We start from the raw sequence: 21814 nt of genomic DNA on the forward strand, positions 1-21814 counted from the left end.
AATCAGGCGCGTTCCCGCGCCGATTTAAATGCGCATGCGCCGTCTGGGGAATTTCCCGGCGTGCATTGCTCCCACTGACGTCGCTAGGACGTCAGTGGTTTCGACGCTTATGTAAACGATGTCCATCCGTATTCTAGAACGACTTACGCAAACGACGTTAAAAAATTCAAATTCGACGCGGGAACGCCGGCTATACTTAACATTGGCTGCGCCTGATAAAAGCAGGGGTAAGTATACGACGGGTACGCCGCTACGGAAACGTCGTAAGAAGACTGCGTCGGGTCCGCGTACGTTCGTGTATTTGCGTATCTCGCTGATTTACATATTATTCAAGGTAAATCAGCGGGAACGCCCCCGGCGCCATTTTTAAATTGAAAAAAAGATCCGACAGTGTAACACAGTTACACCTGTCAGATCTTAGCCCTATCTATGCGTATCTGATTCTATGAATCAGGCGCATAGATAGGACCAGTGTAAGTCAGAGATACGATGGTGTATCTGTAGATACACCGTCGTATCTCTTCGTGAATCCGGCCCCTTGTGTACATTCCTATCTAGTTACTAATGCTAGCAGCATAAGGATTAAAAAAAGTTAATGCCGTTTGAGAAAGTAAAGTTCTGCTTTAAGGAAGAGATGTGACCTTAGTTAAGGTATGCGTCTTAACCTCCCTGGCGGTATGATTCTGTCTGAAAAAACATGCTGAAAGCGGTACAATTATTTGCAAGGAAATTTGGTGTTTTATACTGTAGGCCTGTGATTTTCACTTAAATCTGACCAAACAAGAATCTAATAGGCATCTCGGGTATGACATTTTTTTAAAAACTAAATTTTAAATTATAATATAATAAATAATTATAACTAATTACAGCAAGTAATAATATAATTAAAATAAAAATGATTCAATAATGTAAACAACTCAAAATCACTGAAATTTGCTCAGTTGCAGAATTGTCGCTGTCATTATTTTTTTTTTTTATGACGAATTTCCCCGCAAATCGCTATCGCACAATTCTGCAAGTGATTATAATTTATTATCGCTGTTTTCTAGCTGATCTAAAACCATTTTTGACATAAAAAGACACTTTTGGTTGCTATGGACAATCTACAGTTTTCAGGCAGAAAAAAAGGTTTTTATTATATAAAATGACATGCATGACACTGGGCAGACCACTAGGGACAAGGGGGGGGGGGGGTTTACATACAGTACTGTAATCTATAAGATTACAGTATACTGTATGTATAGTGTTTGTTTACTTTTTTGAATTTGGCGCCGATCTCCGCTCCCGTGCGTCGTAACGTCGCAGGGAACGGAGATCGGCGGCACAGGAGGACACTGTGTGAATCGAGCGAGGTCCCGCTCGCTCACACAGCGCGGTGACATCGCTGGATCCAGGACAAGGTAAGCCAGCGCACGCCCCAGGCTCTGCATAGCTACCCCGAGCGTGACTCGGGGTTACCGATTTTTGTAGAAAAAATCAACCCCGAGTCACGCTCGGGGATACCGCCAGGGGGGTTAAGAGGATTTACCTTTCAAAAATCAAAATATATTACATATTTATTTTCTATGCATAATAATTAGTTCTGAACTGCTCAATAGGCAGTTATACTGAAGTCACATGGGAATACAATTGTAGACACCCACAGTGCATGGTCAATATCAGTGTATCTATCCCTGGCCATATGCCAGAACTTTTTCATCTGCACACTTTCAATTTATTTTCCCCCCTGTTGTTAATTTGCTTTGGGCTATTCATTCAAAGGAGGCATCATATTTACTGGGTTTAATTGTTCAAAAAACAACAGGCATGATCAGAACATATACCCAAGGCAGGAAAAAAAATGAATTAGAAGACCTTTCAAAGCAAAATGTCATATTTTGTCCTGATTAATTATGAAGCATGTTGGCAGCCTTATAATTACCATTTATTTAGCCTCAGGGCTGTGAAAAGAAGATTTGTAATATCGCATCACCTCCCCTGCAGGAAAAGAGCAAACAATTATTCTTTTGTTTACGAGAACATTAGCAGCTTCAGATGTGTTTTTCACAAGAAAAGCTTACTCCTACAAATAAACACAAGGCAGTTTTTACAATTGACTACTGATAAAAGTATCCGCATATCAACAATCTAATGAGCATCAACGTTACATAAGAGCACTCAACGGCCTTGTGAGTGCTAGGTGGTATTGATGATATACTTTGACTCTATACTGGTAACAACTGTGATGCCATCTGGAAATGTAGAAGACTTGCTAATGATGACTTTGCAAGGATATCTATATTCATTAAATTTAATAGCTATAAGCGGTATGTGCTTTTATGTGACCCGCACTTATGGTCTATATTACCATTTAGCTAAAGGAGAAATCCATAACTTTGCTTTAAAGTTCTCAATTTAATGTTTTCAGGCTCAGACATACAATTTAATTAGATAGAGTTACCCAATGGTCTGTAAGGCCTTGTGAGCTATCTGGAAAGATGAGTTCAAAATGTGCAGGGAAGGACAAAGGAAGAGACAGAGAGAGAAAAAAGAAACATAAGAAAAAGGTAAATGGATCACATTTAGCGTCTAGAATTTTTTTCAGCTTCTTCTTGGACAATAATATAAGGAAAGCATAAATTAATCTTAGTTATTATTCTTAGTCTTAGCAGGTTTAGACCTATGACCTTTTGGAATTAAAGTTACATTGTGTGACAATAATAGTATATGGCAGTTGAGAATAAATGATGGAAGTAACAAAATTCTTGTAAGTTTTGAGGCACCTTCTTCTGAGTAGGACACCCTTTCTTTGAAAAAAAATGGGATACAAATTCAAAAGGCACAACATCTCATAACAAAATGTACAGTATGCAATATCTTTTTATAGTACCAGTAAAATTAACCAGTATTTCAGATTCGAAAAAAATATTCATTGTAACAATGCAAGTAAAAAAGATTTAATGCAATAAGTATGACACACAATTTTATCCACAGGTTGATATAACAAGGTACAGTGTGCAGTTATTTTCTATAGTATGACAAAGGCTCCTTATTCTTTTAGTAAGCCATTTAATTACTATACCACAAAACACAAAAAGGTTAACCCGGGATCTAGGAAAGTATTGAAAGAAACAATGATGGGGCTCTAGCAAACATGATGTGAATATAAAGATAAGGAGTACAGTGTGAGGAGAAGAAGAAGGGAATGGGTGGCTCAGGCGGGGGCCCTAAAGGGCTCCAAAGTCAAAATCTTGTGGTTGAACATACTTAATTCATGGTGCCAGTGCCTCTGAAATTTCTCATGAGTATCATTTCATATGATCATAATTTTTTCATTAATCATGTAACATTGACTTTATTTTTGACCTCATCAAAGCATAGGGCAGACAATTTTCATGCTTTTGCAATGGCCTATTTTGTTGCAATAAAAATATGGGTTATTATTGTTCTGTCCTTATTGAAAAGGATACTTATTTTCCTATTAAGGGGTGCCTCCCATGGGTTCTTCCTTAGACATTAATGCACAATCAATCTGATAAGGCTATAGACAGACATCCACAATAACTGCACATTTGTGTAGATCAACCATAAACATAATAACATATCGTCTAATAGTCAAGTCCAAAATCAATAAGGTGGACACATTGTTATGCAGAAGATTAGTTGAACACAGACACGATAATATTTGTACTCAGAGTCTCCACCTGAGATAGAGTAAGAACGTAGTAAAGTACATATGAACAGGACCTAGTGAGTGCCAAAGGTCACGTGGTCAGTAGGCCTAAAAGGGGGCATACCAAACAAGAGATGACGAAAAAAAGAAAGCAAAATAAAACAAACACAAATTAGAAAGGTCCTCCACGGAACATCTGCTTGTGCATGGAGAAATGCTAATGGTGTAGTCTTGAGCAACAGAGTAATTTTCGAAAAATTGATATTTGATTCACCTATGTGAAAATGCTGGGCCCGCCATCTCTGTCACAGGGAGTCTCTGCTCTTAAGCCTCGTACACACGACCGAGAAACTCGATGGGCGAAACACATCGTTTTGCTCGTCGAGTTCCTCGTTAGGCTGTCGAGGAACTCGACAAGCCAATTTTCTCCATTCCCGTCAAGGAAATAGAGAACATGCTCTCTTTTTCACATGTCGAGTTTCTCGACAGTTTCCTCAATGAAAATGTACACACGACCGGTTTTCTCAGGAAAACCGGTTCTCCCAGCAAGTTTCTTGCTGGTTTTTGCCGAGAAACTCGGTCGTGTGTACGAGGCCTGACCGCATTCTCTTGTTGGACATTCAGATGCAAATTTGCTAAATTCTTTGTTATAAACATTTATGTTTACGTTTATGTCTGCTGACTAATTTAATGCTAATGATTGAATGGCTTGTGAAATGCAATATTTGTAAATATTTTCAGAACAAAGATTGTTGTATCTGTAGAGCAAACTAAACATTTTGCGAGTTATTAATTAAGTAAAAGCGTGGGCAAGTGGGAGAAAACACAGTGATGATGTAACTTCCTGTCCTACACAGGAAACCGAGCCCTAGAGATAATTCTTGACATTCCGTGTATCATGTCATTTTATACTTTTGCCTTCGAGGAAAATATCATTTACAAGGGACATTTGTTTTTCAAAATAAACAGATGTCTGCGAAGCATAAACAACCATTCTGAGAATATCTAGATGAGACATGTTAAAAAGTACAGGAAGACGTGGAGACAGGGAGATCCAAACAACTTGCTTGCTCCCATTTTTCTTACATGTGTAATTTTTATAACTAAACAGTTGGGGTTATTTACTAAAAGTGCAAAATGCGTTGCAGCTCCACATATAAACTAATCAGCTTACAATTTTTTAGTCACTGTTCCCATCGGCACGATTTGACATGTCAAATCACATGCCAAATCGCAGCCTGGTTGGGACGGCGCTGACTTTGTGTTGCTGCACCAATTTCCAAAAATAGTTCCTGCACTACTTTTGCTGACTTCGGGGTCAATTTCAATAGACATTCGTACATGAACTCGCACAGATATCTCTCAAATCGCCCCCCTAACCTAACTCGCACTGAACTCACACGATTTCAAACCCGCCTTAAGACCCTTATCACACTTTCAGGCGTTTTAGAGCTAAATATAGCGCCTGTAAAGCGCCTCTCAAGCCTCCCCAGTGTGAAAGGGGTCTTAATATGAACGAGGGCTTATTATGAAAGCTTCATTGAAAAAGCTGAAGTTAGAAGCTGATTGGTTACTAGGCACAGCTGCACCAAGTTCTGAGTGCACCAATTTTTGTAAAACTTTGTGTTTCTTGTCATTACCTTTCTAATTTGTAGCCAAGTGAACAAATATCTCTAGTAATAACTAGAAAGGAAGAGGGAAAAAAAGCAAGCGCCAGGCTAATACTACTGCAGCAATATTTTGATATAAAATGGTAAAAAGTTTCCAGTAAAAGATGCACTTACATAGTGCTCAGCAGGTGGGAGATTGTCACATCCAGCTAGGAACAACACTGCTGCATGAATCCCTGTGATCTGTCTCCATCTAACAGCTGGGAACTGTAGCCTTGAGGGAACTCAGGAGGACAGGGGCGGGTGATAAAGCAACGAGGTGATCCGAGGTGTAAGGCAAGAGAGCCGCCTACCACACTAGGATTGGCCTGACGCTTCTCTTTTCTTTCCTCTTCCTTTCTATCTTCCACGGTGATAAAACAATAAAACAATTATTTTTAACTTTGTGCTATAATAAATATCACCCAAATTTAAAAAAACAAACAATCAATTTAGGCCAGTATATATTCTTCTACATATTTTTGTTAAAAAAAAATGGCAAAAAGCATATATTGATTGGTTTGCGCAAAAGTTATAGCGTCTGCAAACTATGGGAAAGATTTATGGTATTTTTTTTTTTTTTATAGTAATGGTGGTGATCTGTGATTTTTAGCGGTATTGCGACGGACAGATCGGAGACTTTTGACACTTTTTTGGGATCATAAAGACAAAATGGGGGAACCCCTGGGGTGGAACTTTAGAGGCACTACCAGAAAAATAAGAGAGAAATATGTAAAAATATAACAAATAGTTTAATAAAAAAAAAACACACACGCACACATATAAATAGAACATATGGATATGGATACAGTAATAAATGTCAAATGGGGGATATATTTTACTGAATTAGACGCGTTTCGGAAAATATTTCCTTCTTCAGTGTTTATACAGAAAAATTGAATCTAAAGAATTACAAAAAATGAGGGATAGTTACCAATTCGTATATATATATATAATATATATATATATATATATATATATATATATATATATATATATATATATATATATATATATATATATATATATATATATATATATATAACCATCTCCAATATGCACTTTATCAACAATATAATTCACTTACATTAAATACATTTGACTGAAATATGTATGTATCCACAGATTAAAACAGAGAGTTGAGCAACCACATGCCTGGCCCCCTGTGCGCACCAAACAACTGGTTGACCAAAAATGTCATGATGGTTATAAACATATGTTGACGGGGATCTAGTCCCCAATGGCATCCAACCCACTGTGCTCTAGACCTAGGCACAGCGCATGTGTGTGTGCTGGGGTCCAAAGGAGAGAAGACCTGGAAAAAGGAGGCACATCCATAAAAAGGACTGATAATGATGGATTGTAATCTAATATAAAATTAATAACACCTACCTAGCAAAGGAATGTTTGTTGCATACCGGCAGATGGACTAGTGAGAATGCGTTGGTATAGATGGTACTATTAATAGTCTCAACTAGAGATGACTGTAATAGGGGAAACCATGGGAATGATGTGCAGGAGGTGGAAAGAAGTATAAATAAACAGAGAAAAGTTTTCCAAAAATTATACACATATCCCAAAAACGATTTTCTCCTTCGTGAACTCAGAGAAATGGATTTTACGGTGAGTACAAAAATCCTATTTTCTCTTTCGTTCATAGACGGACACAGCCTTCTTTGACATTAGGGTTATGCTTCTTCCTACCAGGAGACTTAAACTCTCCTGGTAGGAAGAAGCATAACCCTAATGTCAAAGAAGGCTGTGTCCGTCTATGAACTCAGAGAAATGGATTTTACGGTGAGTACAAAAATCCTATTTTTCAGAGTGTGGATGCATGGTAGTGCTCATGCACGTGATCGCGCGTGGCCGGCGGCGATCATGCCCGACGTGAAAAATACCCCCGCTCTTCGGCAGTGTAATTAAGGTGTAAAAAGTCGTCTTATACGCCGAAAAATACAGTATGTGTGTTTACAACTGTAAAAGCTGTCCTGTGTTGGCAGCACACTGGAGAGTTAGACCATGGACCTCACTCAGAGGGCAGTGGTACCAGTGGTACAATATTTAAAATTAACAACATTGCACAGGGAGAGCAGGGGGTGTTATAGGCAAATACTTACACCCTGTGTATTGGTGACAGTGTCACATTAAATTCAAACAGCTCTTGATGTAGGCACACATTCTTAATTGGTGTTACTTCTTAGTTACTTAGCTACTAAAAACCCATGTTGCTCTGTGTAATAAAATAGTGACCATAATTATTGTGCTTTCACTGTAAACCATCACTTTGCACCCTATTCATGAATAGGGAGGTGAGGGTATGGAGAGAGGGTGGGTGCACAGCATGAGCATGTGGCTTATGCTAGTCACCAATGTATAAGAAGGGTATCTTTGTACTAACCGCCAATGTATGACACACTTTCCACTGTTCAATAGTGCATAACAGTGTCATACTTGCTCTGCAGAAGGGGGTATTTTTGCATTCATCACTGTACTAAAAGGACACCATGGTAAAGGCATGTAGTACTGGTAACTAGCTAACAGTGGTGCAATTAGGAGGTAAAGTTGCACGTACTACAAAGAGTGGTAATCAGAGGGCCTTATTGCTATAGCTTTTAGTTTCTATTTATACACCTTTTACACTTATTTTTTTTCTGCTAAGAATTAATGTGTTTTTTTTTTTGGCAAGCTGGGAAAACACAATGTAAGTCTATCATAGATAATTCTCCTAATTCTTCCTAAGTTTATTTTTAGAGCTAATGTTCTTGCTTTCTGTCTCTTTTCCTCTGCAAATATTCAGAGGCATCCTCCACCCTTAGGCTGTACTTACTGCAATGATCTGGGACAAAGTATTGTTTTCTGTTTTAACTAGCCACGTAATATAATCTGCATGGTTGAAAAGCATTCATTATACCATACGTTATATTTATGTTTATAATGTTGAACCAATCACTGTTCCCAAAATAACTGTCCAATGGAAATATTTATGTAAAACTCATCTAATCAGGGAAATCAGTTCAGTGGAAGTCACATGTCAGATGTTTAAATCGTTTAGATGAAAACCAGGTGTCATTCTGAAAGCTCACATCCTTTACAAAAGTGCATAGACTTCCACCATCAGAAATTATTACTTAGGCCTCGTATACACGACCGTTTTCCTCGACAGAATCCATCAAGAAACTTGGTGGCAGAGCTTTTTTGCTGAGGAAAACGGTTGTGTGTATGTTTTTCATCGAGAAAACTGTCGTGGAACTTGATGAGAAAAAAAGAGAACAAGTTCTCTTTTTCCTCGTCGGGAGTCTCAATTTCCTTGTCGTGTTCCTCGTCGGGCTGGTTTTCGACGAGAAACACGTTCGTGTGTATGCTTAGAAACCCGCACATGCTCAGAAGTGTGGCGCCGGTGGAATCAAACTTCCCCTTTATAGTGCCGTCGTACGTGTTTTACGTCACCGCGTTTGAGAACGACGAGATTTTGTCTTGACAGTGTGTATGGAAAGAAAGCTTGTCACGATTCTCGACAAGCCTAACAAGGAACTTATCGAGGAAAGCGATGTTTCATTTACGACAAGTTCCTCGGTCGTGTGTACGAGGCCTGAGTATTGTTTTGTGGAATTTTGGCTCAGTTAACATAAACTGGTCTGGGCAATTTGAGTGGAGCACATAATGAAAAAATGCTCTTCTTCACTGAACACTGAGCAAGTCAAAACCATCTATAGATCCAGAAATATAGGCAGCTGGTATAATATATAAATGTTGACTTTACCTGTAACATTTGAGATTTGTCCCTCTCATGTTTTGTCTCCTGAGCTGCCTAAAGCCACGTACTCACGATCGTAATTTCCGATGGAAAAAGTCAGACTGACTTTTTCCATCGGAAATTTTGACCGTTTGTATGCCCCATTCGAGTAATTCCATCGGAAATTCCGCTGAATTCCATTGGAGTTCAGATAGAGAACATGTTCTTTGTCCGATGTGATTTTGGTCGGACAAAGGTCTGATCGTGTGTACGGGGCTTCATTGGTCAGTGAGGCTGCACATAACAATAAAGGGACAACAGGGAAGCTTTTGTGTTGAGAGTGGAGGAAGCCAAGTGTGCTAAAAGAGACTATGGGGTTGATTTACCAAAGGCAAATTAACTATGCACTTTACAAGTGCAGTTGCCCAAAGCTTACTAAATGAGATGAAGCTTTACTTAGGAAAGAATACTCAACCACATAGAAAGGAAAATAAAAAAAAAACAAATTTTACTTGCACATGATTGGATGAAGGAAGGCAGTAGAGCTTCACTCATTTACTAAGCTCTGGAGCAACTGCACTTGCAAAGTACACAGTCTATTTGCCTTTAGTAAATCCACCCCTAAATGTGTATGGGGCACCAACAGACACTACCATCATGGCTCACTGGAGGTAATAATGAATGAACTGGTTAAAAAAACTTTGTTCTATGCCTATTTTTTGCTTCTGATAAGCCAATGCCAAAGGTGGCATTGGCTCCAAAGACCTAAACACCAATGGTCAATTATAAGCTTCATGTTTAGGGATACAAGATCACTGCATGTTGGCTGACTGCCCTCTAGTGTATATGGATAGCTTACCATTAACACAACAGGTCCCCCACTGTGGGGAATGTGTATCTAACTAATGACAAAGTGATAAATTGCCCACTATACTAGTAAGAGAATCACAGTCCTGTAAACTACTTACTACATGGATTGTAGGGGCTTGCACATCTATGGAGCAATCAATTTTTTACCTCTAGGCACACAGCTGAATACACAGTGATATATTTATTTATTTATTCAGTAATTAAGCTATGTATATCAGCTCTCCTTCTGTTGTCCGATTGAATAACAAATCAGCACCATTAGAGGTCATCCTGGTAAACCACAAGTTTGACTAAGCAAATTTATGAAATTACAAATCCTTAAATTTTTTAAATAGTGAAAATATAGCATATGGATTTCAATTGTGTACGTGGTCGTTTGTCTGGAGTTCAGTTTAATACCTTTGAAACACTGTAACTTCACAACCTGCACACTCTGCTACATCACAAACTGTCCACCATGGGGGTAATTGTCACATAAACCCAATATAGCATAATGTGAATTTTTTTACTGTTTTGCATGGATTCCTACAGTAGGTTGTACTCAGGGGCTTCTTGTGTTCCAACATCTGTTAGACTCTATTGATCCAGAGGGCTAAGTCAGAGAGGCAGAATGGGCTGGCCCTGCATGTTTTTTTTACTGGTCCATCCCTGGTGATCTTTTCAGTGGACAGGACTTTAGAAAATATGGTAAACTAGCTTGTGGAAGGGCCTTTTTTCTGCATTCTGTTTCCTAAATCTTTGGTGCTGTGCTGAAGCCCATGTCCAAGGGCCTTGTCCCTTGGGGCCTCCATGGACTTCTTAATTTAAAGAGCATAGGCAGGGCCAAGGGAAAATTGTTCATACATTGCATCTTTGGGTACCAGCAGCAGGCCTCTGACCTACAATCTCGCTGGCGTGCGCCCACTTCCCTGAGAGAGTAATAAAGAACATGTTTCACAGAAGCATTCACGAGCAATCAGCACCACACTTCACCCTGCTCCTCCTGGCTTAGCCTGGAACCAGTTCCAGAACAGGCCTAAATAGAGACTAAAGACACAAGTCCAGGTTGCTTTTCTGGAGATTTACTTTCTGCATTTGCAGTGTATACATTCCTTCTGTTCCAGAGGCTGTTGTCAGTATTTCCAATAAGCAAGTTGGCATGCTTCCTGCTATCTTTCCTAAGCCCAGCAAATGGGGGAAACAGGGTATTACAGCATTCCTCAGCAATGTAAGACCGATTCCATAGCAGCCTACAATCCTGGGTTCTAGGCATTTCCACATGCCATGGGGCGAGACTAAAGCACTCTGTCCTTTTTTCTCCTGGCTGCAAGCCCAAACTCCATCTCTAGCTCAAGCACACCAATTTATAAGCCATGGAAGCCTGTCACCTAGGGGTAGATCCATGGAACTGCTCTTCACTCTAAAACCCTGGAGCAAGTTTAAACCAAACTCTCCTGGTCACCTCCTTACAAGAGGATCTAACACATGTTGATCCTACTGCTGGGAAAAAAAGGTTGTGACACTGGATTCACACTAGAACCTCAAATTGTGTGTGATGCTGTAACACTGTCTCCAACAAGTGCCAAGGAAAAACAGGAAACTTTAGTTTGCTGTGGCAGGTGAAGTTTGAGTTCTATCCAGTGGCTGTCAGCCTGAGAAAGATGTGCTGTACTTTTGTAATAATTTGCTGTATTTTTGCATTAAAAGTGTCAAAGACATCCATGTACTGTATTGGACTGCCTTTTCTAAAAGAGAGCCAAGTGAGTCAATACTGTGCCTGGGGACAAGGTAATCTCAACTAAGGCCCTATAGAGTGGAGGAACTGCCAGAAACACTCTACTGTTGGTATCATTTCCCAACCTTTGAACAGTCTTGAGAACAGGGCTACATGTACAATAAAATGTTGTGTCTTTATAATAAGACAGCTTCTCTATGGCAATTATTTAGATAAAGTACTTAGAGGGCATCCATGGAGCAATAAGTGTGAATATGAAGTTTGGGATTAGCATGTAGTGGGGTCAGTGCGCAATTTGGCCTCATGCGCACAGGGTGTTTGTCCAGCTCTTCTGAACACCTTCAGCCTGGCAGGAGAAAAGCAGCATCAAAAACATGCCAAAAGGCGCCTTTTTGTAAATGCATTTAGGTGTGTTCAGAGGCGTTTAGTCATCTCAAGACCCTGGTTGCTAATTAATTTCATTGTCCAAAATAAGAATTTATTCTGGCCACTAAAATTAATTAATACTCAAGTGCTAAATGGGCCCAGCACTAACGTGCGTTTAGACGCACATACATGTTTTTAGACCTATTAATACATTTTTCTGCCAAAACGATGTTGCTTCTGAATGCGTTGGTAGTGGGGTTTTCAGCCTTTAAACGCCCCTGCAGCTAAACGCTTCTGCCTCCAAACTGCCACTGCCTTTAAATGCTATTGGCTCTAAAGGCCTGTACACATGATATGAAAATCGGATTGGAAAAATTCATACGACAAGCTGTCTGCCGATTTTCAGATTGTTAGTACGGTGCTTTCGACAGCCAAAAGCTGGATGTGCAGACTAACATTTTTGTCGAATGTGAACTCAACATCCGATTTTTGTTTCATTAGTATGGTTTTCGGATGGAAAAAATCATAAGATCAAGACTACGCATGCTCAGAAAGCAAAAGAATACATAGAAAACTATTCAACACATTACGTCACTTCTGACGTTGTATCCTGTCGTACAGAAATTTTCGTATTGTGAGTAACCTCTTCACTTTTGACATGAGACTAGCATGCCACAAAAAACAGTAGTTCGAAAATCTAAGCGTGTGTACGAGGCTTAAATGTCTGTAACAGACTTTGTGTGCACAGACACATAGGCTAACATTGAGGGATGTTTAGAAGCAGAAAAAAAATCAAACACTCCTGAAAGTGGTGCTTTTAAATGCATGAGGCCTTTCCCAGTAAAAATAATATTTTTAAGCTACAGATTTTATTCACAGGGTAATAAAAAGCACCAAAATATGTTTTATAAATGCACAAACACTTGTTGATTTTATCAGAAATTTAGGGTTGTTCTGTGGCCTGTGCTATTTTAAATAGACTATTTAATTTAGCTTCTCATGTTCTTACCATGGACACATTTAAGCCAGCCATAGACTAATCAAAAATCAGCCAGTTCAGCAGAAACCAATTGAATTTTAATCCATCTATGAGCAGGCTGGTTGTACTAAAGTTGGTCTATCGATCTACTTCAGTACAACCAGCCTGTCAGCTTTTTTGCATTCAATTACTGCCGGTGGCTATAGCTGATCATAGTGCAGTTGGAAGGATTCCCCCATTAACACTCATTGTGTTGATGGAGGAATCGATCAATTATCTTTTCTTAAAATCGTTGTTGAAGGAAAGAAAATTGCATAATGTATGCCTGACTAAGTCCCTGTTCTATCATTAGGAATACAGTAGGGATGGTTGAGTAGTTTAACAAAAGACAATGGCCAGGGCTGATACCAGTTGTACTTGCAGGGTCTTTAAGGTGATAAAACATGGGAAAATATGCATGTATTGTAGAAATGTACTGCATAACAGTTTTTTTTCTTTTTGCATTGGCACATGCTTTTTCTTCCACAAGACCCTGGGACAAAGTCTATACAGTATACCATTCACACTTCATTGCAATATATACAGGTATATGATGTATTTACCAATTTTCAAAGGTCCCAAAGCTGATATTTCATAAATCAAAGTTTCAAAAATACATAACTGAACTTTAATATCCATCCTTTCAGGTTGTCTTGAAAACATAATTAGCCTGATGAGCTACTCTAGGCCTATAGTCAGCATTCTCGGAGCAAAAAAGTACTTTAAAGTGGAACTATAAGGTAGACTTAAAGGGGTTGTAAACCCTAATGTTTTTTCACCCTAATGCATCCTATGCATTAAGGTGAAAAAAACATCTGACAACTACCACCCCCCCAGCCCCCCGTTTTACTTACCTGAGCCCTGGAAAGTCCCGCGTCGAGAACGGGTTCTTCCTTTGCCCAGGGTTCTCGACTCTTCATTGGATAGATTGATAGCAGCGCAGCCATTAGCTGCCGCTGCTGTCAATCAAATCCAATGAGGCGAGCGCCGGGGGCGGGGGCGAGTCCTGCACCTGGCGGCTATGGACGCCAAATGTAGGACTCGGGAGTGTGCCCCCGCAAGGTAACACCCTTGGGGGCACGCTTTCCAGAGAGGGTTATCTGAAGCGGGGAGGAGCCGAGAGAGCCACCGAGGGACCCCAGAAAACGGCGTTTGGGGCCACTCTGTAAAAAACGAGCTGCACAGTGGAGGTAAGTATGACATGTTTGTTATTAAAAAAACAAAAATGCAACCTTTAGTATCACTTTAAAAAAATGCTAGTAGGTAGGATTTTTATTGCAGAAGACACATACTTTGAGACATACACAGTGCTGTACCCTTAGCTGTCTGTTCTCGGCATTCCTCACTGCCAGGAAGAATGAACTCCCACATGCATGTATGTGATCATCCCAGCCCAGCCTAATCAAGATGACTCTAAACCTGGAAGAATACCAGGAAGGAAAAGATGCCAGCACTAGCATGGGAGCGGGGGGGGGGGGATGATTGGTGCAAGTGCAGCTTGCTTTCTGTGGCATTCAGCTTGGAGATCAATTTGAGATACTTCAGGGATAATTCAGAGTTTATTGATGGGTGTATTTGACCTAACATTGATCTCCTTCTCACCTTTTTCTAAGCTGCATCAACCTGCTTTTGCATTCCCTCAGATTTGTATGAGGAAAGAATCAGTTCTGATGATAGTTGTAATAGTGCATGTTAGGACTGTATATGGTTTTTATGACTGTATATATGGCTTGTAACTAGTGATGAAGTCAAAGGGAGCAGAATGTTAAAAAACAGTAATGGGCATTTTTTTTAGGCCAACATTGAATTGTCAAATAAATGTCATAGGGAGTTGGGCATTTCCTTGGGGAACATGTACCAAAGTAAATAAAACGTTGTAAAAAAAACTCAGTTTGGCGAAAAAAGCCCACAGCCCCTAAGTCAGGATTGTTAGGAACAGGCCCCTGTCCTAATCAACATAGGGGCAAGATGCTTTGCCAGGGGGGATAGAGTCCTGATATGGCTTAGGAGGGAAGGAGGTGCACCCTCACCCCCCCCCCCTTTTCTGGTTTGCCTGGCTGCATACTCACAACTCTGTTGTGGATTTTTTTGAGATTCCTTGTGCTTTTTCTTGTATAGGGTTTCCCCTTAAAAGAAAATATCAGATCTGAAGGGCCTGCTATGAATTATGAAGTAACCCCAGCACTACTTTTTTTTAAACAACTCCTGGCTCCTTTGTTTAAATGGCCGGGGATTCCCTTCATCTGTACCAGACCATTATCCTAGATGAGGGTCTGATATAAATATTGTGTAAGGCTTTTACCATAATTTATACTCACTGTTCTGTGAAGCCCTGAGAGGTTTGTTAGAGAAACTTAGTGAACAAACAGCATCATTAAGGCCAAGGAACACACTAGACAGGTCAGGGATAAAGTTATGGAGAAGTTTAATTCCAATATTTTTTTTTATTGAAAATGAACAATGTTGCCTCAGACATAAGTAACAAAGATAGAAAGAACAATCGAGCTCTGTCAGATTATATTACTCATACAAAGAGTCATAAGCCTAAAACCTATAGACAACAAAAAAAAGAGACTCAACATAAAATGCAGTTAGCGGGAAAGCCCGTTAATATATCCATATGACATAAGGATAACCAAGGAAAAAAACAACACAATGTTCCCTTTAAATCGTATCCCTCCCCTCTTCCGCTGTGAAATCATTCACTGAGTGGTGATAAAAATAGAAAAAACAAAAAAAGAAAATACGAATAAAGCTAATGAGCCATATTCTCGACTCCCTAGGGTCCAACTAGTGGTTGTCCCAGGAAGCCACACTACCCCAAAATCGCAAGAATGATTCACACCAGGAGCAAGATGCATATAAAGAACAGAGGAGGAAGAGAAGAGGAAAGAAAAAGGAGGGGAGGGATTGGGAAGGGTAGGGAAAGATAGGGAAGGGGAAAGAAAGGGAAACGTTATGGAGAAGTTTAAAGCAGGGTTAGGTTATAAAAACTATCCCAAGCTTTGAACATTTTATGGAGCACTGTTCAATCCACCTTCCAAAAATGTAAAGAGTATGGCACAACTGCAAACCTACCAAGACGTGGCCATCCACCTAAACTGGCAGGCTGGGCAAGGAGAGCAATAATCAGAGAAGAAGCCTAGAGGCCCATGATAACTCTGCAGTAGCTGCAGAGATCCACAGCTCAGGTGGGAGAATCACAAGGTCGGATTGTCCAATCAAACAGGTCCTTCGGACATTTGTTGTCAAAAAGTCAGATCGTGTGTATGGGCCTTTAGGGATATTGACATTACTGACTTTGCTTCTGAAAATTATGCACATTTTGATCTTCATAATTATTACAGTTTAAGTATTAACGCCTGTGGACCAGCATAATAGCCAGTAAACTAGCACTTGAGAAGGATTTTTCCCAAGAAAATGATAGCCTGTATGAGGTCTATGTACAATGGGATGTGTGCCCACAGATAGTACAATAGGATTGGTAATAGCTCGGCTTTAATTCCATAAGCTCATAGAAATGATTGTACATTTTTATCCCCTTTATCTGTAGTGACCCTCTAGACTGGCAGTATGGTTTAATCTGAGGGTATATAAATAGTAATTTCTGGTGTTGTTGCTGCTGAAATTCTTTGAGCCACTTTAGATTCTGTTGAAAACAGCATGGTGTCATCATAAATGTATTTTTATTTTTGTATAGATGGACGTTCTGCATTCCAAAGCTTTCTGAAGATGGAATTCAGCGAGGAGAATGTTGATTTCTGGATTGCTTGTGAGGAGTTTAAGAAGACCAAGTCACCAACTAAAATGGCTCTGAAAGCCAAGAAAATCTATGAAGAATTCATCCAGACTGAGGCTCCAAGAGAGGTAACTGAAACTGCAGGGACAATGCCTTGATACGTATAGAAACTTGCAGACATCTATTACACAAATATATATATATATATATATATATATATATATATATATATATATATATATATATATATATATATATATATATATATATATATATATTGGTCCCTAAATCACAGGTTCAGTATCTTCATCAATATACAAATATGTTATAATGTATTGAGTATGCAGATATTCCATTGCCAAATGGCACCAATCCAAGAACCTACTTATTGGGCATGGTAGCTCGTAAGCCTAGTAATGGGATTGTTGGGATCTGGGTCATAGCAGTATGTGTATAATGTGTATGAAAGGTGTGATCTATCTATCTATCTATCTATCTATCTATCTATCTATCTATCTATCTATATATATATGTTGTTGTTCAATCGTTTAATTTTGTCTGACTCTTTGTGACCTCATGGACCATAGCGCACCACTGCCTCCCGGAGCTTGCTTAATTTCATGTTTATTGTTTTGATGATGATGAACATGAAATTATGCAAGCTCCAGGAGGCAGTGTAGGATATAAAAGCCTGGTGGTGCTATAATCCATGAGGTCACAAAGAGTCGGTCACGAATATACGACTGAACAACAACAACCGATACACAGTATCTCACAAAAGTGAGTACGCCCCTCACATTTTTGTAAATATTTTATTAATTATTTTCATGCGACAAAACTGAAGAAGTTACACTTTGCTACAATGTAAAGTAGTGAGTATACAGCTTGTTTAATGGTCTAAACCGCTGACAACAAAAGTGAGTACACCCCTAAGTGAAAATGTCCAAATTAGGACAAAGTGTCAATATTTTGTTTAGTCACTATTCTTTTCCAGCACTGCCTTAACCCTTTTGGGCATGTAGATCACCAGAGCTTCACAGGTTGCCACTGGAGTCCTCTTCCACTCCTCCATGATGACATCACAGAGATGGTGGATGTTAGAGACCTTGTGCTCCTCCACCTTCCGTTTGAGGATGCCCCACAGATGCTTAATAGAGTTTAGGTCTGGATACATGATTGGCCAGTTCATCACCTTTAACCACAGCTTCTTTAGCAAGGCAGTGGTTGCCTTGGAGGGGTGTTTGGGGTCGTTATCTTGTTGGAATACTGCCCTGTAGCCCAGTCTCTGAAGGGAGGGGATCATGGACTTCTTCAGAATGTCACAGTACATGTTGGCATTCATGGTTCCCCCAATGAACTGTAGCTCCCCAGTGCTGGCAGCACTCATGCACTCCAGACATGACACTCCCACCACCATGCTTGTCTGTAGGCAAGGCACACTTGTCTTTGTATTCCTCACCTAGTTGCACCCACACACGCTTGACACCATCTGAACCAAATAAGTTTATCTTGGTCTCATCAGACCACAGGACATGGTTCCAATAATCCATGTTCTTAGTCTGCTTGTCTTCAGCAAGCTGTTTGTGGGCTTTCTTGTGCATCATCTTTAGAAGAGGCTTCCTTCTGGGACGACAGCCATGCAGACCAATTTAATGCAGTGTGTGGCGTATGGTCTAAGCACTAACAGGCTGACCCCCTACCCCTTCAACCTCTTCTAGGTACACTTGCACACAGTTTTTAAAATAACTCGGCAGGTAGGTTGTTCCAAACATCTTGGAGAACTAACCACAGTTCTTTTGAGGATGTAGGCTGCCTCTAGTCTCTTCATGTAATCCCAGACAGACTCAATGATGTTGAGATCAGGGCTCTGTGGGGGCCAAACTATCACTTCCAGGACTCCTTGTTCTTCTTTACGCTGAAGATAGTTCTTAATGCCAATGGATGTATGTTTGGGGTCGTTGTCCTGCGGATCTAAAACTCCATTTGCAGAAATGCAGCCCCCATCAAGGAACCTCTATCATGCTTTACTGTTGCCTGCAGACACTCATTATTGTACCGCTCTCCAGCCCTTCAGTGAACAAACTGCCTCCTGCTACAGCTAAATGATTCATATCTAGAGCATCTGCTCCCATTTTTCTGCATGCAGTTCCTATGTTTTCATTCATAGTTGAGTCGCTTAGCCTTTGTTTTTTTCCACGTCAGAGGTATGGCTTTTTAGGCACAATTCTTCCATGAAGACCACTTCTGGCCAGTCTTCTCTGGACAGTAGATTGGTGTACCTGGGTCCCTCTGCTTTCCACTAGTTCTGTGCTAATGGCACTGCTAGATATCCTCTGATGTCAAAGTATAGTAAGTATGATATGTCTTTCATCTGCTGCATTAAGTTTCCCTGGCTGACCACTGTACCTATGGCATTAAAAGGCTAAAAAGAGCTTGAATAGCACATCTTAAAAACCCCAGTCTGCTTTGAAATCTTTTCCTGGGAGAGACCTTGCTGATGCAGTATAACTACCTTGTGTTTTGTTGCAGTGCTCAGTCTTGCCATGGTGTACGACCTGTGACAAGAAACTGTCTTCCACAACCTCACCTTAGAAGCAGAGTTTGGCCATTCCTCACCCAGTTTTAAGCCCCCTATACAGCTGTTTCTGTTTCAGTTAATGATTGTGTTTCAACCTACATATGAAATTGATGATCATTAGCACCTGCTTGGTATAATTGGTTAATCATACACCTGACCCTAATCCTACAAAATCCCTGACTGTGCAATCCAGGGTGATGTCATTGAATACATTTAACATGACTGTATTTGACCAATGATATCAGCCGGCATCCCTTGTTGTTTTTTGTCATTCAGCAGCGAGCTGGAGAATGTCATGTGTGATGGTACTATTGCCCGAAGTCGTCAGGGCATTGCTCATAGTTATTGATAATGGATGTTTTTCGCAGGACAATGTGATTGGTGTTGATTTTACATTTTTTTTCTAAAAGTTTTTTTCTACGATGTTGGTGTTGTTTTTTTCTATTTGCGTTTTTTAGTGAATGAGTAGCAAGGGGTACTTAATACATCATACTGCTTCATGTGGGGGGGCAGGATATCTTATTTTAAAGGGATCTTCTAGATTCCAATAAATCTTCTAGCACAGACCCCCATATCTACCATGCCAGGAAAGTGAGGATGAGGCTTTTGTTCCTATCAACATGGGTACAAGGTGCAAACTTGAGGAAAGAAAAGCTGGGACAGCCGCACTCCAAAAAAAGTTCCCTTTTAATAAAAATTGGTCACAAAATTACATGCCACGGCCAAAAGAATCAGAACAAAAAGCTCTGATTCTTTTGGCCGTGGCATGTAATTTTGTGACCAATTTTTATTAAAAAGGAACTTTTTTTGGAGTGCGGCTGTCCCAGCTTTTCTTTCCTCAAGTTTGCATTTCCATTGCATTGCCTGCACCCTTGGTTCGGATCTAAGGAGATTGGCTCTCTCGTTCATCTGAGCGGTTATCTCTTCTCTCATGGGTACAAGGTGACTTACAAAAGGTGTCCTACTGGCAGGGCATCATCCCAGTGTTGAGGGAAGGTGGCCGGATATGGTTCATGATGTTTTAATGTTGCCATTTAAGTCACATTAAAAAAAACAGCCCCCCACTAAAAATTATTGCTAAAAATGTTTTAGTTTTTTTTTTAATTGGTGCATGTTTCCTCTGGCACTGCCAATCTACCCGTGTGTGTTTTTTTTTTTTTTTAATCAAAGGCTTGTGAATTTGCCTTGAATAAGGCCAGATAAAAAAAAAATACCAGATTAAAGTCCAAATTTCAGTATGGTGTGGATTTCGTGCTGCAATTATATATTTATATTTTACAATGACTGTTGTCCACTGTAATTGCCTATTGTTTAATTTAATGTCAATTGTCTAATGTCTATTTCTATCACTAATGTGTCATGACATTTGTGTACTACCTTTCTCATGTATATTATATATTATGTATTATATATTATTATATACAACTTTTCTTTCATTGTACTAAATAAAACAATAAAAACAATATTACTGTATTTTACGGCGTATAAGATGACTTTTTAACCCATGAAATTCTTCTTAAAAGTCGGGGTTTGTCTTATACGCTGGTAACCTATCATGCAGACTCTCAGTCAGACCGCGGCCGTCCATTTTTCAAAAGCTTCCCAGCAGAGCCTCTGTTCAGTGTTCCACCTATCACGGATGCCCTCTCGTCGTCGGTCTCGGACGAGAGGGCATCCGAGATAGGCGGAACACTGAACACAGTGTCTACTGGGAAGCTGAGTGTTCCGCCTATCACGGAACAGCAGAAGGAGGAGGCGCGGCTTTTGAAAAAAGGACGGCCGCTGTCTGACTGAGAGTCTGCATGATAGGTTACCGGCAGAATTAGAGCCTGGCATGATTTTTTCCAGTGATTAGAGATAGAGAACAAGTGATAATGGACGGCCGCGGTCTGACAGATTCTTCATGTCAGGGATAAGGTAAGGGATTGTCGAGACATGCAATGGCTCAGTGAGGTATGCAGTGAGGCATGAAATGGTGGCACAGTGAGGCATGAAATGGTGGCACAGTGAGGCATGTAATGGTGGCACAGACTGGCATGTAATGGTGGCACAGTCTGGCATGTAATGGCACAGTGAGGTGAGGTGAAGCGAGGCATGACTAGTAGGAAGGGGGTCATCTTATATGGTGAGTATATCCCAAAACCAACATTTTAGCTGGAAAATTAGGGGGTCGTCCTTTACGCCCAGTCGTCTTATACGCCGGCAAATACGGTATACATAAATATCAAATCAAACACTGGGCAAATATTCCAGCACAGTCCAAAAATTAAGAACAGAACTAAAAAAAAATTTTTTTTTTTAATGCAAAAAAAAAAAATCTGGGGGTGATTAAATACCACCGAAAGAAAGCTCTATCTGTTTAAAAAAAAAAATATGACATAATGATAAAAATCTTGTTTGGGTAAAGCATTGCATGACTCTGCAAGTGTCATTCAAAATGCTACAGCAATGAGAGCTGAAAATTGGACTGGGAAGGAAGGGGGTGAAAGTGCCCA

The 21814-nt window shown here is 40.0% G+C and overlaps 1 protein-coding gene across 1 annotated transcript in view; it reads left to right on the forward strand.

The window, feature by feature from the left end:
• RGS5 (regulator of G protein signaling 5) overlaps positions 1 to 21814 on the forward strand; it is a 167681-nt gene that overhangs the window by 99678 nt on the left and 46189 nt on the right. Inside the window, exon 4 of the mRNA XM_040360167.1 lies at positions 16703 to 16869. Within this exon, the coding sequence (XP_040216101.1) occupies positions 16703 to 16869 (167 nt within the window). The remainder of the gene's footprint in view (positions 1 to 16702; positions 16870 to 21814) is intronic.

Source organism: Rana temporaria, chromosome 7, assembly GCF_905171775.1.
Source record: "Rana temporaria chromosome 7, aRanTem1.1, whole genome shotgun sequence".
In the NCBI taxonomy this organism is placed as follows: Eukaryota; Metazoa; Chordata; class Amphibia; order Anura; family Ranidae; genus Rana; species Rana temporaria.